The 24,190-nt window shown below is 42.6% G+C and overlaps 1 protein-coding gene across 5 annotated transcripts in view; it reads left to right on the forward strand.

The window, feature by feature from the left end:
* NTRK2 (neurotrophic receptor tyrosine kinase 2) overlaps positions 1-24,190 on the forward strand; it is a 335,632-nt gene that overhangs the window by 16,012 nt on the left and 295,430 nt on the right. For all 5 annotated transcript variants that reach the window (XM_023242219.2, XM_023242218.2, XM_023242220.2 and 2 more), the window contains exons 2-5: positions 12,145-12,219; positions 12,342-12,413; positions 17,142-17,210; positions 19,976-20,130. In XM_023242219.2, the coding sequence (XP_023097987.1) occupies positions 12,145-12,219; positions 12,342-12,413; positions 17,142-17,210; positions 19,976-20,130 (371 nt within the window). The remainder of the gene's footprint in view (positions 1-12,144; positions 12,220-12,341; positions 12,414-17,141; positions 17,211-19,975; positions 20,131-24,190) is intronic.

A 24,190-nucleotide genomic window follows, 5' to 3' on the forward strand; every position in this document is an offset into this window, starting at 1 on the left:
TTCATACCAGTGCCTAACACATAGTAAGAGCTTGGCTATTAGTTTTTATTTGGCGCAGCTATGCTGGATTGTGTTCTGAAGGAGAGTAAAGTCTGTAGGGCTGGGGGCCCTAGGAAAATCTGCCCTGGCGGGGTGGGGGTGGGGGGGGGGAACTGGGCAGGTGCTGGGGTTAAGAGGGCAGAGGTGAAAGGGCGTTGGTTCCCTTTTGCTTGTTTGCTGTTGCTCTCCTGTGTGGGACCTGGCGCACTCAGCTGATTGGGACATTGACCATTTGTGTGCGGAGCAATCCCTGGTCAGATTTAGCCACAGGTCATTCAGGTCATGGTCTTTGTTCTGCAACTTTGTTTTGTTGCAGAGTCTTGGTCCATTTTATGTATTAGGCTGTTTGTAACAGGCCCCCTGGAGTCTGGAGGTTATCAGTTAGTTTGTAATTCGTTTTCTCTTTTAACTGTCTCTCTTATTCTTTAATTGTAAAGTCTTTACAAAATGTCTCTTGAAAACTTGTGGTGAAATCCACCTAACATGAAATTTACTATGGTAACCATTTTTTGACAGGTATATTTCAGTGGCATAAGTTCATTCGCAAGGTTGCACAACCATTACCCTGTCCATCTCCGAAACCCTTTTCTTTTGCAAAACTGTAACTCTGTACCCATTAAACAAACTCCCACCCGGTGGACACCCCCCCCCCCACCCCGCAAGCTGCAACCTCCTTTGTGCTTTTGGTCTCTTGTGAATTTGACTACCGTAGGTACCTCAGAAATATCCATCCTTTTGAATGGTGATACCATCCTTGGATTAAAGTTTTTATGAGAGATTTGTTTGGGATTTTTAGATGCACTCACACTTCCTTTCTGCAAAATAGCTTCTCTTTATTGCCGCCTTACACAGCCACTTATGACTGGGATCCCTTTTCAGAAAAGCAGCATCTTTGTAGTTTCACTCCAAAGAAAGTAATCTCTAACCTTCTATAAAAATGGACTAAAGGTTAACATGCGAAGTGAAACCAGTGAAGATAAAATTGGAAGTGTTGCTCTCCTTACTCCCACAGCCTATAAATGTTGGATGAAAAATTGTGCCCAAATCAAAACAGACCTTCACACAGAGATCCTAAAATTTTACCACTTGAAACATTCTCTTTTCTTGATGTTATGCCTGATGCTCATTTTTCTCGGTGCCGTGCTTGATCTGTCCTAAAGCTGGAGCAGTAATATTAGTTCCAAAAATGCTCTTCGTATGGCATGATTTGACCTGACCCGAGGCCAAGAGCTTTCAGAACTGTGTTCTGTTGTGATTAGTGCTGACTTGAACACTTCTTAAAATTCTTAAGGCCTGGGCTAATCATTGGAAGTTCTTCTTCACGAGTCATAAATGAAACATTGGTTGGCCCGGAATAACTGGGAAAGAGGAAAAGACTTTTTTTTTTTTTTTTAATAGAAGATAATTTATGTGTTGGATTGGAGTTGCAGGAAGATTTTGTGAACAGTCATTCTGAAACCTGAAAACAACCCGGGGAGGCAATTATTTACTAATTCATCTCTTGAAATGACTCTATGGTAATTGTGTAAGTCTTGTCCTATTGGTCCTAGTGGCCACCTGATTTGCAGTAAACGAAATGTTACAAATGTCACAATTATTTACTTTATCATCAGTAGTTGAATAACCGGCGATAATTATTTTACACCGTAAGGACAATAAGGTAAAAATGAGAGGGAGGGGATAAAGAGTGAAAATAGGGGCTGGGACTCCCAACTAACTCAAATGGTTGACATGGTTGCCGTCGCCGAGTGCAACGTTTGTTCTCAGCTTCCTGGCTGTGAAAGGAGAAGCTCATTATTGGTAAAGAGAATGCCTACTAATTCCACAGGAACATAGCTTTGTCTGGCACTATGTCCTGAAAGGAATTTCTTTTGCAAGGACAATGAATGATGTGATTTGCAGCTATTATGAAAAATGCATCAGTAGATTTCATTTTCTCCTTACTGAGGAAGCCAGTGGCGGTTGGGGGGGGGGGTTGGAGGTGACAAGGGCATAATTCTGCAAGGAAGCTAACGTGGCCTGCCAATTTAATATGCCAGTGCTGTAATTATAAAACTGATACAATGCAAGAGCTCAGTCTCCATCCCCAGTACCCTTTGCTGAACCAGGCTTTGCTAGAAGCTGGATTGCAGATGATTTGAAGTTGTCCCCTCTGACCAGAGCCTGGAAAATTTTAATCTCTGGTACTGGTTAAGGCCAGATCCATTCTCTTTGGAAACCAGACAAACAGATGGTGGGGCTGACATCCTTTTACAGACGGAGCAGCCTGGCCTACGTGCTCATCCAGGTGGAAACCACCGTGTCCGTGGATGAAGATGAGCTGGGGAGGTACCAGCAGGCACATCCAGGCCTGCCAGGGAACTAGCCCTTTGAAGGCCCCAGAACGTGGTTAGATGCTCCACTGAGACCTCAGAATTCCTCCCGCAGAGCACAGCAGAGATGGTTTTAGTCGAGAAGCTGTTAGGAACAGGTGTGACCAGAAGGCTTCCCAGCCAGAGGACAAGTCTGCTCAGAGTCCTGGGGTGCCCCCATCCCCAAGGGGGTTGGCTCCTCGAGGGCTTGCCAGGATGAATTAGCTGCAGAGTGCAGCCCAGGCCCCCCGGTGAGCTGACTAGCGGGTCTGGTGGTTTCATATTGGCCGATGTTAAACGTTACCCACCCCCTAAAAAAACTTTAGCTTAACTATCACTTAAGCCTCTTTCTGGCTATTGGACCATATCTATCCTGGGGCTCTTCATTTAATATGGTGAAACTATGTCACCGTACCTGTTTAGTTACTTGTCTTTCCATTTACTGTGGTACGTTGATGTGACTGCTCCAGAGCTCTGAGACCCAATGGGGAATATACATTAGAAATTAAATTAGTTGGAAGGAAAAAAATATATATATATGGAAAAAACACATCCCTTGCTTCTCCTGGGGATTGTATTTACCACTCTACCAAGTATAAAATCATACGTGGCTATGTTTGTATCCATTTTAGTTTTTAACAACAGAGGAAGTTTCTAAAGCTTCCAGAATAGGTAGAAGTAACTCTTTTTAAAAAGTGAGGTACTTCTATTGTGGCCTCTGTGCCATGTTATTTGATGAGACTCCTTGTAAGGATGTCTGTGCGTGGAGATGCCCTGTCAACGCAGGAGAACAGTTGGAGCCCTGACATCTCAGTGGAGACTACAAGCAAGAATTAAGTCAGGTGTCATATGATCTTTCCACAGGCTAGTGAAATTGCCAAGATCAGTCGGGAATGTGACCGACTGGACATGTGCCCCAAACCTTCAGGGACAGTGTTCCTCAGCTCGTCTTGACTGTTGCCAGGAAGAAATGCTAGTCCAGTTTGGCAGACCTTCAGCTTTGTTTCTGTTTTTTTTTTTTTTTTTAAGAGAATGTGGAAATTCAGAATTATAAAATGGGAAATCTTCCCTTTTTGCAAAGTTGGTGGCTGATAAGAAAAGTAAAAAAATTAAGGACCCTGTGTTGACTGGATGTAGGTCTAGACCACATGCAATTGTTGTGACTTCTGGTCAGCTTACAAGGCTTACGTGTCACGTAATTTGTAGGCGGGGGTCCAGTCCCGAGACTATGTGGAAGGCTATGCTAATAAGTCCAGTGTTTTCTGGGGAGAAGATCAATATATTTTATAGAGAAAGCCAACTTTAAGGTTTTTTTTTTTTCATAATCAACTTTTCTGGTCATAAATTGTGGTGTTCCTTGTCGGTAACCACCTTGTTGACAGAGGAATAGATGAGGAAAATGCCGTAGAGATGCTCTGAGAGAAACTCAGACTGTAATTTTTTTCTTCATCATATTTTGCTGCAGTTTTCTTGTAATGTGTGTGCTGAAGGGAGCTGAGACCTTACCAACTCCAAATGTCCTCTTCCACAGGCGTGGGCACTGGAGGCAGGGTGAGCTTAAGCTCAGGAGCTGGTTAGTGACCTGGCCGCGCCTTGAACCTCAGTCTTCTGCTCATTGTAACTCGTAACTAGCATTAATTGAAGTCCCCATATGGGACCTCAGATGCCCTCACGGGATGGGGTGTCCTAATTTCCCCAACATCCTGACAGACAAGGAGGCTGAAGAGTAGGGACTTGCCCCAGGTCGTAGAGCTCGTAAGAGATGAAGCTAGCGGGGTGTGTTTATCCCTCATACCACACCACTTATTATTTTCCAGGCGCTTGAATTATTAAATTCCCAGGGCAGTTGGGCTATTCTAGGAAACTGCAGTTCTCAGAGCTTGGCATTGTGGAAGAATCTGAAGATTTTTCATGTATCTCCTGTTACAGCTCTGTGTGCATACAGGGCAGGAGAGCGTCCTGTAAAATGTCCTCATTCCTTTCCATTGACTATTGTTTGTAGGTCAGGATTATCTGGGAAGGTGCACTTTGTAGAAATGGTTTCTGTAGAAACTATTCTGTACCGAGGGTGCTGGATTTACACGTCCAAGTCCTAATGGTGTGGTTTAGTGGCCGTGAGCTCGGAGTCCAGAGGTGGGTAGATCCGGGTTCCCATCCTGTTTTGGCAGCAGTGTGACCTTGGCAAAGGGACCTGGAATGGTTTTGCCTCAGTTTCCTCTTCTGAAAAGTGGACGCAATCATGGTGCTTTCCTGGTAGCGTTGCTGTGTTAAGGGGTACCCTTAATCCTTGGGTACCCCAGTGCCTGGCACATGGCACTCCACCCGAGGGAATTACTGATGCTCCTTCTATGACCATGGCCAAAAAGAAGCTGGAAGTGCTAATACCAAACAGTGTGCGCTAGTAGGCCATTCGAATTCGGGTTTGGAGCGTGCTCATTTGGTGTTCTCTGCATTCATGTCTTCGCAGTTGGGATGATGCACCCTCTCATAAGAATGGACCAATCCATGGGTCCGTTCTCGTAAGAATAGATTAGGACAGTCCTATCTGGAGTCTTGCTCTGGTGCATCAGAGTATCGTTTGCACCTGCTCAGGGATTGACTTTCAAAACTCTCAGCATTTTTGCTGAAAAATGGAAGCTGCCTAGCTGTGAGCCCAGGGAACCAGGGGCAGTGTTTTTTACAGATTATGTTCCTTATGAAAAAAATCTTACAGCAGAGAGGATCCCATCAGAGTTGAAGTGCCCCACCAGCTAGAAGCCTGGGTGCGTATGGCAATCTCATGGGGGCAGTTTCAGTTCTACTTTTATTGGTTTATTTACTTACTTATTTGGTAGTGGTGGAGGGTGGCCAGCATAGCAGGAAGAGTTTGCATTTGGAAGAGTGGCCATTAGAAATATTCACTGCTGTTGCTATTTCTTTCTGATGTATTTATTGCCAGAGTACGGTTCAGGCAATAAAGTCCTGGCTATAGGGAAATTTCACTTTTGAGCAATACTGCTGTTAAGCTAATACACATGAAGGCAAGACGTGTTAAAAGCACTCTTTGTTACTTTGGAAGATTACCTGTAGAAATTATTTGATAAGCTGTTCAAGCCAACGTGAAATCTTTTAAAAGATGGGATGAGTACCTTTTCCAGGAACCTGTAATTCAGAAATGTTTCTGCGAATTTTCCCTAAAGTTATCTCTCCTCTCTTCTATTTCAAAAAACTTCCTATAAGCTTCTTGTTAAGCATTAGGAGAGGAAATTCTTTACCCTCCAGAAAATGTCTGAGCAAAGGTCCTGGATGTCAAGTTGAGACTGGAGCAGCTTTGGTGGCAATACAGAGTAAAATGGCAAACAGCACGGACTTTGCTTATGTTCACGTTCTTTATCTTTTGACTTTCTGGTCATTCTTCAAGCCCTGACCTCCACTGAAGCCTCTGCTGACCTGCCCAATCACATCTTGTAGCTCCCTCCACTGTGCCCTCTCAGTATGGGTGCCTGTGCTTCTGCGTGGACCCTTCTTTCCCCTGCTCTCCAAATACTGTGGCAGCAGGCACTGTCCCCCAGGGAGCATCTCCTCCTTCAGGGTTAAGGACCCTCCTTCAGGGTCAAGGACCATTGGATCTGAAGATTCTTGGAGGTCATTTCTAGTCTTAACATTCTTGAGCCTCAGGGGGTCAGTGGCAAATAAATGCTCATCTTCTGAGGGAAATTGGTTTTTGTCACTAAAAAAATTAGTTGGTTTGAATATGTTGTATGCTTGCAATCTAAATTTGCTTCTGGGTCGGACAATCTTTGCTTTCCAAGTTGGCTCTCTGCCCTCCTCTGTTGTTGTCTTTACTTTGTTTATTTTCTACACGGTCATTTCCTGTTATCACACATGTATCTGTGTCTGGTCTTTCCAATGGGATAATAACAACTCCAAGTGGAGGACCCGGGGATATGTTTGATTGCTTTAAGCCTGTGACATCCCAGAGCATCAGCTCTGTGCTAGGAAGTGGACAGGAAGTGACACGAAAAAGACCCTTTCCTCCAAGGAGTTTAACAGCCAGTGGGGGTGTCAGATAGGCTAAGAGAAAAATATATGTGTGGGTGCAAAGAGAACCTTCATTCTAATTCTTAATTACAAAGTTAAGAAATACAATAAATGCTAAAAAATAAAAGAAAGAAAAGAAAAAGAAATACTTGCCAACTGTTTGAATAGAAATGTTCTGATTGAGAAGAAAAAACCCTTTTGGTGTTGCCCAGGAATCAAGCAGTATTCCAGATAATGGAGGGTCCCAGAATCGATTTGGGTGAATTCATTGAGAAGCCCCTTGAATATGTGATTCAGCTTTTAGGGCAATAGATAGTGATTCTGGGATGTAGCAAAAGTGAAGAGCAACAATTAAAACAACCTTCGTAATATGAAGTAGATGTACATTAATATGTACATAATATGTAGACGTAAGAAAGTACATAATATGTAGATGCAAGAAAGAAGGAAGGCATATTTGGGCAAAACAGGAGGGTTGAAGGCCAACGGTGGTTTCTAGACAGATCGCCGATGGAGGGGTGGGCCACAGGGGCTGGGAGGCCGAGTTGGTAAATGGAAAAATTCTTAAGGAGTACCGAATTTAAGAAATCCAAACCCATCAAGTCCCTTCATTACCATCCAAAGGCTGGAGACTTGCCTAAATAAAAGAGAATGAAGGCAGGGTCTGAAAGTTAGGGCCACAGAAGCTTACTTTTCCACGAAGAAACAAAGCTCTGCTAAATTCACAACAGATTCCATAGATGCTGGGACATGGGCTCAGGGGCGAGGTCTTATGCCTTAAAACCCCTGGGGCCTAACCTTTCCAGAACAGAGGTCAGAGGAGGTCAGAGGTCAGAGGAGTTAGCAGTTTTTCGGGAGAGAAATCTCCTGAGAAAGGCTTGTGCCAAAATGGGGGGCCTGCTTCACTGCTTCATGGGGAACGGAACCCCTCATGGAGATGTGCTTTCTTAAGCAAAGTTGGACTCCGTCAAGGGCCCCTAGAGTTTCACGGCACTTTGACTGGAGAGATGGGAAAGCCTGGCCTGTAGGCACATCCTCCGGTTGTGTGCTCTGGCCGGCGCTTTTTCTCTCCTTCCTAACCCTGGGTTGGTCTGAGCAGCTGCTGCTTTTCTGACGGGTCCAGTGAGTTGGGAGAACTCAAAAGGCCTGGTGCGGCCAGTATCCTGTGGGAGGCACATGGAGATCACCAGTAGGGGGCAGCCCAATGTCCACCTTAATCTGCTGGCTGCTGTCCAGGGCTCTGGGGCAGGGAACAGAAGGCTTTCAGGCTGCTGGCCTTTTCCGTGGTCCAGGGAACCAGGAACTTGAGCCCGGGTGTATTTGACCACCTGATAACCCCGAAGTCCCCAGGTCCAGCTTCCCTGTAGTCACTTCACTTGTATGGCTTTCTCTGTCTGTTTTTCCTTTCCTTCCTTCCTCCCTTCCTTCCTTCTTTCTGTTTTCTTCATCAATATATATAGAAATATATTTCAAAAATGTATAATGACATAAAAATACTTTGTAACAGATATCCTTGACTGTGAGCATTAGGTGTGTTGTTTTCTGTGTATTTTTTAAAGTTTACTTAAATTGTTATATGTACATATCCGTGTGCAATTTTGCTAATTTTGCCTTCTCACTTAGTGTGAATATCTCTTTCTACTCACGAAGATCTGGTCCAATTTAACTTTAAACCTTATTTTTTTGTTTGTTTCTTTTTAAAAAATGTAAAAAAGTTTTGGGGTGTCTGGGTGGCTCGGTAGTTAAGCATCTGGCACTTGATTTTGGCTCAGGTAACGATCTCCTGTTCCGTGAGTTTGGGCCCTGAATTGGGCTCTGTGCTGACAGTGCAGAGCCTGCTTGGGATTCTTTCTCTCTCCCTCCTTCTCTGCTCTTCCCCTGCTTGTGCACATACACACTCTCTCAAAATAAATAAATAAACTTAAATTAAAAAAAAATTTAATTCCAGTGTAGTTAACATACCGTGTAATATTAATTTCGGGTGTACAATATAGTGATTCAAAACTTCATACATCACCCGGTGCACATCGCAGCAAGTGCACTCCTTAATCCCCATCACCTGTTTTCCCCATGCCCCACCCACTTCCCCTCTGGTTGTTTTCTGTTTCTTAGTTGATGGACACTTGGCTTGTTGCTGATTTTGAATTCTGACTGTATTACAGAGAATATTCTTGCAGATGTCTCTGTGTGTGGCTGTGTGCAAATTTCTTCCAGGTATATACCTGGAAATAGGATTACTGGGTTGTAAAGTGGGCTGATGTATCATCTTCCAGAATAAATTGCTCTTCAGGGCGGTTGTACCAATTCACACTCCCTCCGACAGTGTAAGAAAAATCCCCCACATCCTTAGAAATGCTTTATGTCGTCACCCTTGAAACACGTCCATTTAGTGGGAGAGGAGTGCTATGTCCTTGTTTTGATTTGCGTTCCTTGCGGGGTGAGCAGTTTGTCATCTGTTTCTTGGCCACTGAGGCTTCCCCTCTGTGAATTGTCTGATACTACCTGGGCTGGTTCCCATTCTAACCCTGAGATTCCTCACGGGGAGGAAGCTGAGGAGAGTTTCTTGAGGGCTAGAGTCGATGAGCGGTGTATAGCCAGCAGCTGTGTTGCGGGCATCTCGGCAGATGATGTCTTACAAAGGGTAGCTGTTGGCATCTGGTGGGCACTTAACCACCTTTTAATACAGCTCATCTGTTGGTTTTTCCATTCTGACCGGGAGAAATATTCCAGATTTATCCAAGGCATTCCTGCCTCCTACAGTGGAAGAGTATTCTCTAATGTTCTCTAATGACCATTTTTCTTTTTTTTAAATAATTTCACATGGTACTTTTGATGGTTTTCCGCAAAATCTCCTGTCTGGTCTTAAATCGAAGAACTGTTATGCTTTGCTTAATGTCTGGCATATTTTCATCTCACAAACACTGAATTTACCACTGATGAAATTTATTTCCTTTTCTTTCTTTTCTTGAGTGTCAGTGACTGGAAAGCTTAGACTCACTTTTCTAACAAGCCCTTTTCTAACAAGCATATGCATTTTGAACCTAATCCCTACCTCTGTTGATATCTCCGCCCTTGGGTTTTTTTTTTTTTTCTTCCTTCTATGCCTTCCATTCTAATTTATACTAGCCTGTTGTATTTTACTGAATACAACCAGGGAGTTTATCAATTAAAAATCTGATGAAAAATGAAATTGAAAAACACAAAGGCCATCAATAACTTAAAGAAAAGTTAAAGATAAATGCTTTGTGCCACAGGTGTTGACTAAATACCTATTGCATATTAGGCCCCTGTCATCAGCATGAAGGATACAGTGATGATGATCCCTCCAAGGGATGAAAAACTCGTAGATGATTTCAGAACAGTGACAGCACCATGCTAGCTCAGCTGTAAGACAGGAATAAGCTTCTCTGGAAGTCCTGGCTGTGCCTGCAAAGGAAACCTGGCCCATGTTATCTGCCCTTTTTGCTGCCAGTTGCATGAAGGAAGCGTTAATATTTAGGGGTCTCTGGAATAAAGTTCTTGCTGGGAGATAATTTAGAAGAAGGGGCGGGTCACTGTGGTCTCTATTGAAAATGTTAGTTGAATAACTTAAATAATCGAAATTGTGATGATTTTGAAACATTTCATAAAAAATCTTGATGTTGAAAATTCTTTGAGCGTTAGGTTGGAGTCTGAGAAGTGTTTCCTCCTAGTGTAGTAGAACAAGAGAAGGGAATGAATCCTTCCTGCACACCTATTACGTGCCAGGCCCTGGATATCAGGGAAAGCCAAGATCTTTGAGCAGAAGATGACTTTCTATCTTGGAGGTTGCTTTTTTGTGAAACAGGGGACAATGTTAATGTGGGTCCTTTGAAAATTATTTTTCTTCGGTCCTTTTCTGTTCTCTCAGAGCATTTCCTTATTTTACTTTATTTCTAAAATTTATTTTCCAAAAATGGGCACCCCAACTCTTACCATATATCTTGATGTCCACTTTTCCTTCTTTGGACTGTGTAGAAGCAACTGACAGATGCTGTATCTTCTCCTGCATCGGTTACTATGTTTTTCATTTTACCTCATGTTAGTAAGATCAGGGCTGCATATTTGTTTTCAGCGTCTTAATTGGAATATGTGACATGTCTTAACTTTTTTTGAAAAAGAAAGGGGGAAGATCTATCCTGATACCGCTTCCTATAGTGCCTTTGGAACTCCAGTTCCAAATAGTGTTGCCCATCTATCCTTCTGTCCATCCATCCATATATCCATTCACCCGTCTATCTACCCTTTACCCTTTGAACACCTACTGTGTGCAAGGTACTTTGTTATATGCTGTGGTGCATATTAAGAATTATAGAACAGGATCCAGCTGTCTTCAAAAAGGTTGTGACCTAAGAAAATATTCAGATAATTGTAGCACAAGGAAATTCTATGGTGGTGGTTTTAATAGCTTTGTGTTTGTATTATCAGGGATTTTATTCGTTGCAAGTGACAGAAATTCAGATCAAACTAATGTTAGTGACTTCTAACCTCACAGATGTCTGGATCCAAAGGCTCAAGTGGCATTTTTCAGGGTCTTCTCTCTTACTATATCTCAGAGCTCTTTTTTTTAAAAAAAATGTTTATTTATTTATTTTGAGAGAGAGTACAAGCGAGTGAGTCAGAGAGGGGCAGAGAGAGAGGGGGGGAGAGAGAGAGAGTCCCAAGAGGCTCCACACTCAGCATGGAGCCCGATGCAAGGGCTTGATCTCATCATGATCTTGAGATCATGACCTGAGCCGAAATCAAGACTTGGTTGCTTAACCTACTGAGCCACCCAGACGCCCCTCATAGCTCTTTTGTCCTGTGTGCTGACTTCATTGTTAGACAGTCCCTTTCCTTGTGGCAGAAAAATTTCTCATGGAGGCCCTGGGCCAGTATAATCTTTCAACTATGATCCCAGAGAAAGAGTGTCTCTCTGTCCCAGCATTCATTTATTCAGTTCTAAGGAAAATTCTCATTGGTCTGCTTGAGGTCACACGCACATGTCTAAGCAATCATCATGGCCAAGGGGATAGAATTCTCTGTCCTGCCAGTCACCAGTTCACTCTTGCATTTGAGGGTCTGGCGGGTGGGGAAGAGGAGGGTTCCTACAGAGAGTGCCCTAGGGCCATGCGGTGGGGCTTTATGAGATGTGGTTCCCAAAAGGAGAAATTGGTATTGCTACTGACAGATAGACAAAGGGGATCCTAGGCCAGGAAAAGAGAGAGTGGGGAGAAAGGAAGGGAGCAGAGGAGGAAGGAGAACGGGGAGGAGAATCTGCTTCAGTGTTTTAGGAAGTAAAAAGGAGTGACTGGTTCTCTTGGCATGTGGGGCAAGATGTGATTTGTCTTGCGTGTGACGATGCCAGCATCCCTGTGGCTGTCACCATAAGGACGAAACACTTTTCAGAGGCAGCAGGTACGTGTCCAAATTATTTTCATCTCTCGACACAGGGGGTACCTTGAAAGGGGAGGCAGATTGGACTTGTGAGTTGAAAGAGTGACACAAGATTAAGAAAAAAATGAAGCTTGGTGAATCTGTCATTGACCTTGAAACCTGATCAATCATGGTTTCTTAGCCACACTCAGTTTTTCTCCCTTTGTTGTATTTCAAGAAAAAGGGTGGGGCTGCGGTGGGTGGAGAGGGGTCGCCACCTTGGTGAGGCGGGATGAGGTTACCCATCCTTTCGTGTACTGTCTTCTGGGTGACTGGTTTTCACTCCCTGCTCTTTTTGCAGTTACATTGCCAATCAGAAAAGGTTGGAAATCATCAACGAAGATGATGTCGAAGCTTACGCAGGACTGAAAAATCTGTGAGTACTCAGGACTTGCATACCTTATGCTTGCATACCTATACCTTTTCTTATGCTGTGTTACAGTCAGGCGCGCATTCACCCATTCGTTCTAACGTACGTGCAACTGTGTGTTTTCTTAGGACAATTGTGGATTCTGGATTAAAATTTGTGGCTCATAAAGCGTTTCTGAAAAACAGCAACTTACAGCACATGTAAGTAAAGGTTGATGCTTTTGCCTCCCAGGACCCAATGTGTTCAATATTTTTCCCCTCTGTTTTCTTCTTTTGCAACTATGAACTTCCTTTCTTAAAAGTTAGTATAGGTGTGACAATAGCTTAGATATGTTAGCTTTGATTTTTGAGTAGCTTTAGAAGGGTACTTAGAACAGCCTGTGTATTCCCTTTCATGGATTTCTGGGCTATTTCCATCTTAGATGGAGCAGTAGGCCAACAGCAGAGTCTGATGTGAAAACTATGTCCTGGTACAAGGTCCTTGATTCTTTTCCTGGGAATCATTACGTGTTCCCTGGAAGACATCAGACTAATGGAATTGGAAGAAACTGACTTGGCCTCGGCCTTTTTAGGGAACTAAAAATTGCCAGTGCCCCCACTCCCACCCCCACCCCCCGGAGATCCTCTTTTGAAAGTTCATTTTCTCAAAGCTATCTGTTGTGATTGGTAAAAGCGGAGAAAAATCAATCATGGGACATGCCAAAGGTTCAGGTAATTGCAAAACAGCAAGTGCCTCCCTGAAGTCACGTTGATGCTTTGTCAACCGAGGTCAGACGGAAATAGGGACAATGGAAGCTCTCAGGTTGTCCGCTGTTAAGTCCTGTTAGAGGGTAGCATGCAATCCATAAGGGATGGCCTTCCTGAGAGGGTTCTTCATTGTTTTTCTTTTTTTTAAGTTTATTTATTTATTTATTTATTTATTTATTTATTTATTTTGAGAAAGAGAGAGAGAGAGAGAGTGAGAGTGAGGTAGAATGAACGGAGAAGGGGTAGAGAGAGAGGGGGGAGAGAGAGAATCCCAAGCAGGGACATGGGGCTCGATCTCACAAACCATGAGATCATGATCTGAGTCGAAGTAAGAGCCAGACGCTTAACTGACTAAGCCACGCAGGCACCTGGAGAGGTTTCTTCGTTCAACAGAGGATTACCTCCCCCTAAGCTCAGGTTGGTGCTCCCTGTGCCCCGAGTGTTAAGGGGAGTGAGTGTCTGCTGGAGGAATTCGTTGGCCGGCATTCTTTGGTCTTTTTGTGCTTTGCAAATTCTCTGCGACCGTGCTTTTGTGTCTCATCATCTACAGCTTACCTATGGAACTCTCTCCCATGATATCTCGCTTGGTTTTTCTGACAATCGGTAGGGAAGATCTTTTTGGTTCCTGTTCATGGACATGAAATCACACTGAGGAAGTTCTAGGATTTTCTCCAGCCCACAGGATGCAAAGTGACAGAATTGTGACTCCAGGGCTCACCCTGACCGTGCTCCTACAACAAGAGCACAGGAAATAAAATTTCTACCATCCGTATAATTAGAGAATCAGCCTTCTTAGGATGTTTTTCCTCTTTCTTTCCTTGAAGAGAACAGTTCCCCAACTGATTTCCATACCAGTTACAAAAGAAATCACTCTTTAGCAGCAGAGTGCCTGGACACTCCCCGGAGATTTGTGGGTTTTATGAAAAACATGAATTTCGTAAAGCCAGTATCATGACTTCATATTTTATAGGTGGTGTTAATGATGAAGTCGATTTGAAAATAAAGTCTGTAGAACTAAGATATACAACATTCAGCAAAAACGTGGTACAACTCCAAGGAACTTGATTAACACATTTCACTTAAATGCCTTTTTGGCATCATCTCTGTGGTTGGGTTGCCTGCACAAATCTGATGTCTGCATAGGTCTTGAGAGCAAAAACGAGAGAACTTGGACAGAAACAAAAGTCAAAATGCTCCAAAGCCATCACTTAAATGTAATTAATGACTTCAGGGGCTTAAGTTCTGGTATTTACAGCTGACACTACACCTGGATTACTCTCTCAGCCACATTTTATTTTCACCCCATCACTTCCCCTAACGATGTGATTTGGGCATTGGGCTACGGTTAATTGCAGTTTCAGTAATAAACTTATTTATTGATGAGGGGATTTAATCGCAAGAGGGCTTACTCTACCTCTTCTACTTTCTCTGCTTGCCTGTTGCATGCCATTTTTACGAAAACCAAAGCCACTTGATGTATGTTTTCAGGGTGATTATATGGTAGAATAATTTGAATGGCATTCTGTGTGCTGCCGACAGCTTCTCTAAAACCAGCTATCTATCCCTGTTTCCCAAAGACGTGTCCTTTGAGAGCAGAAAACCAAAGAGATGGACATATCTTATATAGTATCTTTAAAAGGCAGTAGCCAGGAAGCCAAGTCACTGGTGAAGCTGCAAAAACTCCCTTGCCATTTGTAGGCACGGTCAGGTATTAAGAGAGAATGAAGTTAGACAATATTCAGACATTCGGTGATGCCGGGAAGCTTCGTATACAGTGTTCATGGATGAGAGAGGCTCCTACTCACCCAAATATTAAATTCACTGGTTGGCTTTGAGAATGGCAGGGAGGGAGGAGGAAGCAAATGAGGTGTCTGCCTTTGCAGACCTTAGTCCCAACCTGTCCTTAGGACTGAGGACTCAGGCACTGCCTTGTTTTATCTGATTTTCTGCAATTTCTCTGAATATCACCTTGGGTACCAGGGAGCTGAGAACGAAACGCATTTCTCTTTACTCCAGGGATATACCGATTATCTCTGAGTCTCCCCAACAACATAAAAATGTGCACAAGAGTAATCTATTTGACTTCGGGTTTTAGGGGGGTTCGGATTGGATCCTGTCTCACCACCCCTCCCTCTGCCCTGGGCATATGCAGCATCATGTGGTGACTGTCTGCAGCCTCTATGACCGGTCACTGAGTTTATTTCTTGGTGCCTTTAATTCCTCCCCGGCCTCTGAGAACCCAGGGGTTGTGAGAAAAGACAGCCTGTGTATTTTCCAGGGACTTTGCCGAGGTGCTAATTAGCTCCTTCGCAATGTTCTGTCATCAAACAGTAAGAGGATTGTTGATTTTTTTCCCTCCCTTCCTCTTCTTTTTTGGCTTTTGCCTCAATAATAAGTATGGTTCATAAAACTCATCTTGTTCTTTGGCGTATGACCCCACTCTGGGCTGTGCTGCTGGCAGCCCGACAGGGCCAGCTGCTCCCGGTGCTGTCTTTGTAGCTGACCGAGACCTTGACCATAGTGTCCTCTTTCTCTGCTCCCCCCTCTCCTGGTTCTTCTTGGGAAGAAGAGTCGTGGATGTGTTTGTTTGCTTGCTTGTTTTTTGTTTTTGTTCTTGCTGTTTTGTTTGTTTTTCCTTCAGAGGGTAGGGATTTCTGAAGATGGAAACATTTGTGTCTCAAAGACTGGAGAGAACACAGACAGACTGACTTTTCAGTGTATGATACTCCAGGGAAACTCATTCTTAATTCACGTTCCAAAAGAAAAGAGAAAAAGATGTATGTGGGCACATTTTACAACTTCCCGGTGAATTATTTTTTTCATGTGGGTGAGCACTTTACACGCAGTATAAAGACAGAAGAAGTAAGCATTGGAAGAAGAGGGAACCCTGTGTAGGTAGGGGTTTGGATGAGTGGAAATCTCAATATAGAACGAAGTCGGGAGAGGACACACGCATTCTTGAAACAGGGGACCCTGAAGCGGTGTTTTCTGTATTCCTTCTATTGACCAGCGTTGGCTCATACATAAGCTCCTGGGTTAGAACCCCTCTGTGAAGGTGGCTGGTCAGACATAGCAGGATGTCTGGTCAACCGATGATTTTGTTGGGCTGACACAATAGTCTAGCCTCAGGTAAAGGGTCGGGATAACTGTCACCCTCAGGTCCCTTGTTCTTACCTCTCAGCCCAGCAATTCCTTTCCTGAGCAGGAAACAGATACTGAAAGTCTCGTTGTAATTTGTTGGGGGCTTGGCTGTTTTTGTAAAAGTTGATGTTTATTTTACATTCCTGTTAGTTATTAGGCACATGTCTGGAGACCCAAGCATTAGACACTTTTTAAATAAATTCAACCAGTAAACAAATCCACAGAGCGAGTCAGTTGCTGGGATTATGGCTCTGAATTTCCCCACTCAGGGCCTCATGGCACTGATCGCTGGAAACGGAAACTCCTGCCATTGAGTGAAATTACATATTTGGAATACGTCAGTAAATTCATTAGTATTTATGACTTGGTTTCATGGACTTCTCATTGTCTGGTTGGTCCAAATCTTAAAATGATGTGGCGCTAGAATAGTGTCAGATGAAATCTAACATATTCCTTGTTATGTGATTTTTTTTCTTACTGTCTTTATCTTGGAATTATCGGGTTATTTAGAAATCATGTATAAACAATCAACAGAGTTAATCAATCAGAGTTTATCAGTGTGTATTCTTTCCTATAAGGATGTGTTAATTTCAGTTAAATATTTATGTGTCTTGTAATTTCAAAATACTCATGATGCTGTTTAATTTTAAAGTATCTTTTCCCCTAGTGAGTTTCATGGTTTTAAATCAAATTAAGTTTATTCCTCCTATTAATTGTTTAAGAGGTCAGAGATCTCTAGGAAGCGTATAACTTGGCTCTGAATCAGCATATGAAAAATAAACTTTTTGTTAAGAAAGAGATTAAAAAGACACGTTGGAGAGTATTCCCATCCTTCTCCTCCCCTTATGAACAAGAATTATAGGAGAGGCAGGAAAATTTAAATTGTCATTCCAGATGGAAGAAAGAGATTATGGTCGAACCATGGTCAAATGAACCATGGTTAAATGAAATTATATTTTGAAAAACAGTTTTCTACTTGCATATTTTATTCTTGAGATGTAACGTTTCAAATTCACATTTAATGTTTTTGGTTTCTTTCAGCAATTTTACTCGAAATAAACTGACCAGCTTGTCTAGGAAACATTTTCGTCACCTTGATTTGTCTGAACTGTAAGTAATGATTATTGTGTGTCATTTGGTAACAGTTTCAGGGGAGAGAGTAATTATGTATTTTTTTTTTAATGAGTGATGCTGCAGATGCATTTTTATATCAAAATTCTTGAGAAAACGATTTGTCAGGTTTTGGCCACTTGTGTTTTTATTCCCTCATAAAAAACATGATTCAGTAACAAATTAACCCAGCAATCTCAATAGTAAGGTATCATTTATGATGAGTTTAAATGTTTTTACATAAAGATTTGTTTCCTAAAGGAGGGAAAACAGAAAAAGATGAGAGTGGGAGGGCTGGGGATGCTTTGTGTCCTAATGGCGACGTGTTTGGTCCTTGTTATGTCCAGGACCTAATGGCAAGCAAACCCATTCAAGGGGGAAATAGCCATGGACACAACATTCTCCAGCTTTTATCCGCGGCCACAGTGCCCGCTGGTGTTTAGTGAACGTTGGTGGAGAGGTCGTCCTTTGCCCTCCCTGCCCATCCTTGTGACATTGCCTTCTAGGTCTGCTACTGCACTCAGTATATACCCTTATTCTCTAATTTCCTTGGCTGTAAAATGATAGGAAAAAGATTGTAATGTGTTGATGTCTACTGGCCGGCATTTCCAGGTGTGATCAATTCTTGTGTTATCACCATGAAACACATATAAACTGTTGACATTCCTATGGGGAGGTTGCCTAGAACACCCCAAAGCAGAGGCTCTGTGTGTCAGAGGTGGGGTTGCCGGATGGACGAGGCCTTTGAATCCCAGGCAGTCGCTTTGGTTCAAACTGTATATATTGCCTGGGTTGTAGGATCCGCCCCTATTCACAAGGAAAACATGCAGAGAGAAGATGCCATTAGTGCAGAGACAAATCAGTGGGTTATAAGGAGGGTTGCCTGGTGCCCCGTATCAACAATGGGCAGTTATTGGAATACACTGAGTTTGCGGAGTTGAAGTGGTAAGCTTTCTCACATAGGAATAGGCACATACAATTTAAGGAAGATGTGAAATGGAATGAGACGCTCAGTGTGAACATTTTGAGCATCACTGCAGGAAATTTCCTCAATGGGTCAAAAATCAGAGCACTGATTTCAAATTCACACATTTCTGTTTTCTCCCTGCAGCATATTTACTCAGTTCTCGAAACACATGTTAATTGTGGGCCTGGTTGCATATTGGACTGGGATGTAGGGAGAAGTTTCTGTGTTCCAGGATTCTGCTCTCTAGTGGGAGACATGGAAGCCTAAGCGAATGAGTGTAATGTGCTCTGACAGTCTCTGGAAGAGGGGTTTGCATGGGGATGGAAGAATTGAACCCCAGCTGTCTGCCAGCGTTGTGTGGTCATTGATCGTTGCAATAGTTACAACTGAAGATCCTTCACTTCTTTAGCCCTTCTGTGGATTTAGTTGTACCTTCTTTTTTTGAAAGATTCTTTAGTTTTTCACGTACTTCGAGCGCCAGGAGGCCTCTTGGATTAGTTGAAGTTTAAGCATTGTGGATGTCTTCCCATTGTAGTCTGTCTCCAGTAGCATCAAATCGTATTGTGGTGATGGAAGGATACTTGGAGGCGATCAAGCGGACACAAATTAATTGAGTCTGCCATGACCACATTTTCCCCAAAGAAACTCCTGGAAGAGTCTCTAGGGATCCCGGAGATTCTTAGAACCCAACCAGAAAACCACAGGAGTAAATGATGTTGCAAAGCCTAGGTCCTGTCCTCAAGGAAATCTTAAGTATTGTGGCTAATGCCAGGCAGAGCCTATGTAACGATTGTAAATGGCCTCATTTAAAGGCTCATTACCATAAATGGAATTCATCTTAAATAGGCCACTGAGTATTATAAATAAACATTTAAAGATTTTTTTCTTGTGGTTTTTATTTTCCTCTTGACTACTTCCTCTGTTACCCTTCGTAGGCCACGGGAGTCCAGGCAGCTCGGCTGAGTGGTGGTTTTCTCTGTGCAGACCGTCCCACAGCAGGCTGAGTGGCTCAGTCTGGAGCTCACTTGCCCTTGCTGTCAGAAACCCTGAACTTGGTGTGTGTGCGCATGCGTAAGTGTGCATGCATGAATGTGTGCGTGTGTGTGTGTGTGTGTGTGTGTGTGTGTGTGTGTGTGTGTAGGAGGTTTAAGAGTCCCTTCCAGGCTCTTGGTCACATTTACTCCAACTTCTTGGCATCCGTTCGGCTGACCTGTGGTTGCATCGTGCAGAAAGCTGGGGGCGCCACCCTCCCGGCTCTAACATTTTAATCTTAGCTTTGTATTTACAGTCTCATTTTAAAGTAAGATGAAATTGCTGTGCTCCCCTCTGTAGTTTGAGCTCATTAAATAATAACACTCGAATCTGTAGCCAGGTCAGAAATAAGTGTGTTAGCATTCCTGACAACTGTTAACTATTGGCATCTTGACTTAAGATCTCACTTACTATATAATAGCTGTGATAAATTTGTTACGGCATCTTATTTTTCCCCATCCTATGAGACATCCATTCCTATCCTGCATTATAGCTCTTTCTGTCCCTGTCTTGTTTCCCTATTACTCTGAAAGGTTTTGCGTTACTTTGCATCCTTTAGAGTCCACGGGGGGTGTTTGCGCCTAGCAGAAGACCAGTAAGTATTAGCTAAATGAATGAATAAGTGTTGTGAAACTGCGCAGGTGGGTATGACTTCCAAAGATTGTGGGTCAGAAAGAATTCATACTGTTGTAGTGCTTCATAAACACTAGGGTAGTTAAAACGAAAAAAGAGAAGCCTGATCTGGTTTCATTTTTGTTCTGTGTAGGATCCTGGTGGGCAATCCATTTACATGCTCCTGTGACATTATGTGGATCAAGACTCTTCAGGAGACTAAATCCAGCCCAGAAACTCAGGATTTGTACTGCCTAAATGAAAGCAGCAAGAATATTCCCCTGGCAAACCTGCAGATACCCAATTGTGGTAATTTACTTTCGAATCAATGAATTCTACTTGCTATTAATTATTCTAATTGCCTTGGTGTGGTAGAGAGTCTGGGAGGATTATCACTACCCAGATTTTATATAGTATGCTGTTGAGGTCTCTGGTGAGCTGGGCAACATTTGTATGCAGTGTGGAGAAATCAGCTGGGAACAACTTTGCTGAATATTCTTTGCAAGTAGAATATTAATTCTGAGTGGATGGCTTTAAAGTGCATGGAGAAAAAGTACACTGTTGATTCCTTTGTTTCTTTGTTCGTTTGTCTGTTCACGCATCCATCTATTCATCTATCCGTCCATCCATCCATCCATCCATCCATCCATCCATCCATCCAAAAACTATCTGCTAAGAGTGTAATACTTGATTGGCTACGTATTTACTTACCCAGGCCGTGGAGAGGGAAAGATCTCGTGGTGATAAAGTGTCCTCCCAGTACAAGGAAATGCAGATCAATCCAGCACATTCCCTTACACTTGTCTTGCTGCCAGATGTCTGTGTCTCTTGATGGGGCACCACGAATCTGCCCTTATACCTGCTTTTCCCATGTTTGGGTTTCCAGGCTCCTCCTTCATTTTGCCCCCAATCCTCCTCAGTATTTACAACTCCAGAATTTAAGGGGGCACCTTATGACAAAGTCCCATCTCTCTGTGAGTGCCAGTCTGTTTGCAAGGAAGGAAAACCCAAATGTTCTGGTTAGGATTTTCCTGCTAAGGACTTCTGTGATGTACCTCCTCGAATACTCACATATGCGTCGTCCAGCCAGTTAGTTAGCTCACAGTTATATTTGATCTTTTGGCCGAGCGGCTGGTGACAGAGCAGAAAGCCATGTAGCACCTGATTCTTGTCTGTCAGGAATCTGTATATGAACCACGAACATTCGATTCTTTGTTTTCAGAAGACCGTGCTGTTTGGGGTCAATTTTTCTTGAAGGAAAATATAGCTGTTGTTCATTTTTAAAGAAAGAGAAGTATTTGTTTCTTACCCTGAAGGGGCTTACAAGACAGCAGTTACTCTTCCCATAGATTCTTCTCTCCCAGAGCCCTTGGGCTTTATCATAGGGGAACCAGGCTTTGTTCTCTTGACAGCTTCCCTGAGCTTTCTTTGCTAGCCAACACTTAAACAAACCCAACTTTTAATATATATCTCCTCCCGATTGAGAAGAGGGCAGCTGTGCTCTGTTCTGGTATAAATTTGCACCGCTGAGAGAAATCGCCTGGAGGGACAAGAAATTCAGTGTTGAGTCACCTGGCCTCTTGGCTGGCTCCCAAGTCCACATGGCTGTTGTGACCACATTGGTTCAGCAACCACTGAGAGGAAGAAAGAAAGCGCATCTAAGTCCTGCTCTTAGTTCACAAATGGCCTCTTAATAGACGTCTGCTTTGCCCTTGCCTGAAGCCAGTTCTTTGGTTTTTTTTTTTAATAATTTTAATTTTTGGCCAACTTGTCTTGACAGCTTTTGGTAATGGGCTGAATCTACAGGGTTATTGATAGACTATTATGATTGGGGGAGGGTAAGGGTAAGAGGGAACTGGTCCTCATTTTTCCTGGTCAGTTTGTCAGTTTTCAGTAAGTTTTTATTTGTTTCCTACGAATTAGTCAACTGTGTGTCTTAGGGGCTTTTGAATTCACTGTCATGATTTGGGAGGCATATGTTTGATGGCTCCATTAGGACCATTGCGTTCATGGTAACATTCACAATTAATTTCAGTGTCAACGATGCTAAAGCTACCTTGTAAAATCATTTCTCTACCACTTTTGTATTCTTAAATTGGTTTGTTGTTTGTTAATTTTTCTTTCTGTCCAAACTTTTTTTTTTACTTATTAATAATTGCACAAATAAGGTCGATACATTTTCTTGTAAAAATAACCTGCATTACACATAAAGCTTGTGTTTTTCTTGTTTTCAGGTTAGTGGTTAGAGATCTGTAATACTCTTTTGAATCATTGCACAGTATTCATGGTGGAATATATCTCAATTACATTAAAATTTCCATATTGTTGGGCATTCAGCTTATTTCTCATTTTTCGTCACTCCAGAAATGTTTCGACGAGTATCTTTACCCTTTGCTTTTTGTACTGTGTACAGATGAAAAGGTTTTTCTGGGATCCAGAACAGGAAGCAGAAGTTTTGGCTTCTATGGTTTGCACATTAAAAAGCAGTTGTACCAAATTATAGCCACTCCAGCAAGGCATGCCTTGATATTAGCAAACTTTTTACTTTTTTGCTTGTCTAAAAACTGGTAGGTCATTGCTTTCTGGTTTGCATTTTCCTGATGACTATTGAGTTTCTTCTGTGTTTACGGGACATTGTGTCTATTCCTTGATGAATCATCTACTTACCATCCTTTGCTTATTTTTCTACAGTGTTTTCCTTTTCTTCCATTGATAGTGTTTTTTATTTTATTTTTTCTTAATTTGTTTGAAAGCTATACATTATGTTTTTGTTTTTTTGTAAATATATAATGCCCCAATATCCACCGCCCCTATCAAAACGTATTTTTTCTCGTAAGCATCTAGAGATAACACCCAACAAGACAGGAAAAGATACCTTTATTTCTCTTTACTTTCTCGTCCCATCTCTCAGATTGTTGTCAAATAGGATTTTATTTTTATTTATTTATTTATTTTAAAAATTTTTTTTTCAACGTTTATTTATTTTTGGGACAGAGAGAGACAGAGCATGAACGGGGGAGGGGCAGAGAGAGAGGGAGACACAGAATCGGAAACAGGCTCCAGGCTCCGAGCCATCAGCCCAGAGCCCGATGCGGGGCTCGAACTCACGGACCACGAGATCTGACCTGGCTGAAGTCGGACGCTTAACCGACTGCGCCACCCAGGCGCCCCAGGATTTTATTTTTAGATTGTTACTTGACTTTTATGAAGATTTACTATGTCTTTGCATGCCATTAAACTCTTGTAACCTACTACCTTTTGGAGCAGCTTTTCTTTTTGCTGGCGTGTAGCCTCTAATATTTCATTCAGAGAAATTAAAAAAAAAAAATCTTCAAGTCCTTGCCTGGTGGAAACTCAAGACTGTATATTTTCTTCTCAATGGAATTGGCTAAGTATAAAATTCTAGATTCAAACAAATTCCTTTTAGAACTTTGCAGATGTGGTACCGTGTTCTCTTTGTATTCAATGTTGCAGATAAGAAGCTTGAGGCCAGTCTTATGCTTACTTCTTGACAGGTCGCCTGTGCTTTTCTTTTCCTTCCAGAAGCTTTGAGGATTTTCTCCTTTTCCATGTTATTCTGAAATTTTCACCATCATGTAACTGGGTGTGTGTTTTTATTCTAAAAAAGATTTTGTAAGGTTCTGTTTGATACGCAGCATACTCTTTCAGTGTGAGGGTTTATGTCTGAAGTTCTGGAAGGATTTTCTAATTTATGTAGATGGGTGTTTACACTTCCGGCTCCACCCTCCATACCTCTCAGCCTTCGGGAGTGTTTCCCATCTGTTTGTCCTTTTGTGTGACATGATGGGAACATTGGTTTACTCATGCTTTGTCCTTCAGCTGTTTCTCCAGATACTGAGTTTCTCCCTTCCAACAAGTAATTTTGAATTTCCACAGTCTCTAGTGATTGAGTTTTTCTATGACTGAAACACCCTTTTCCGTGTTGGGGTTCACCGTATCCCCAGGGTGTCACCAGTACCAAGCACTGCTGATTTTCTCTGGCGAGCTTCCTGCACTCATTGCTTCCATTTGGGAGTGGCTCCAACTCTTACTGGATGCTGTGTCCACAGTGAGAGCGTAGCGACAGGATATGTCGCATCTACTCAGTTTTCTTAACCAGTGGCCCCCGTGGCTCAGCTGAAGTGGGGCTCCACTGTCTCCTGCCATCTGCCCCTTGAGTCTTGGGTCAGCCTAGAGCTTCCCTATTGGCTTTTGTGAAGCAAATACTTACATGTCCCTTTGAGGCTGTGTTGATTTTCTTTAACCCCACTTTCTCACTTTCTCTTGTTCAGGAGTTTTTCATCGTGTTCTGGTTTCTTACTCACTAACACTGGAATTTTAAAAAGTTTTGCAAAATATCTAGAGATTT

The sequence above is a fragment of the Felis catus genome, chromosome D4 (genome assembly GCF_018350175.1).
Source record: "Felis catus isolate Fca126 chromosome D4, F.catus_Fca126_mat1.0, whole genome shotgun sequence".
NCBI lineage: Eukaryota > Metazoa > Chordata > Mammalia > Carnivora > Felidae > Felis > Felis catus.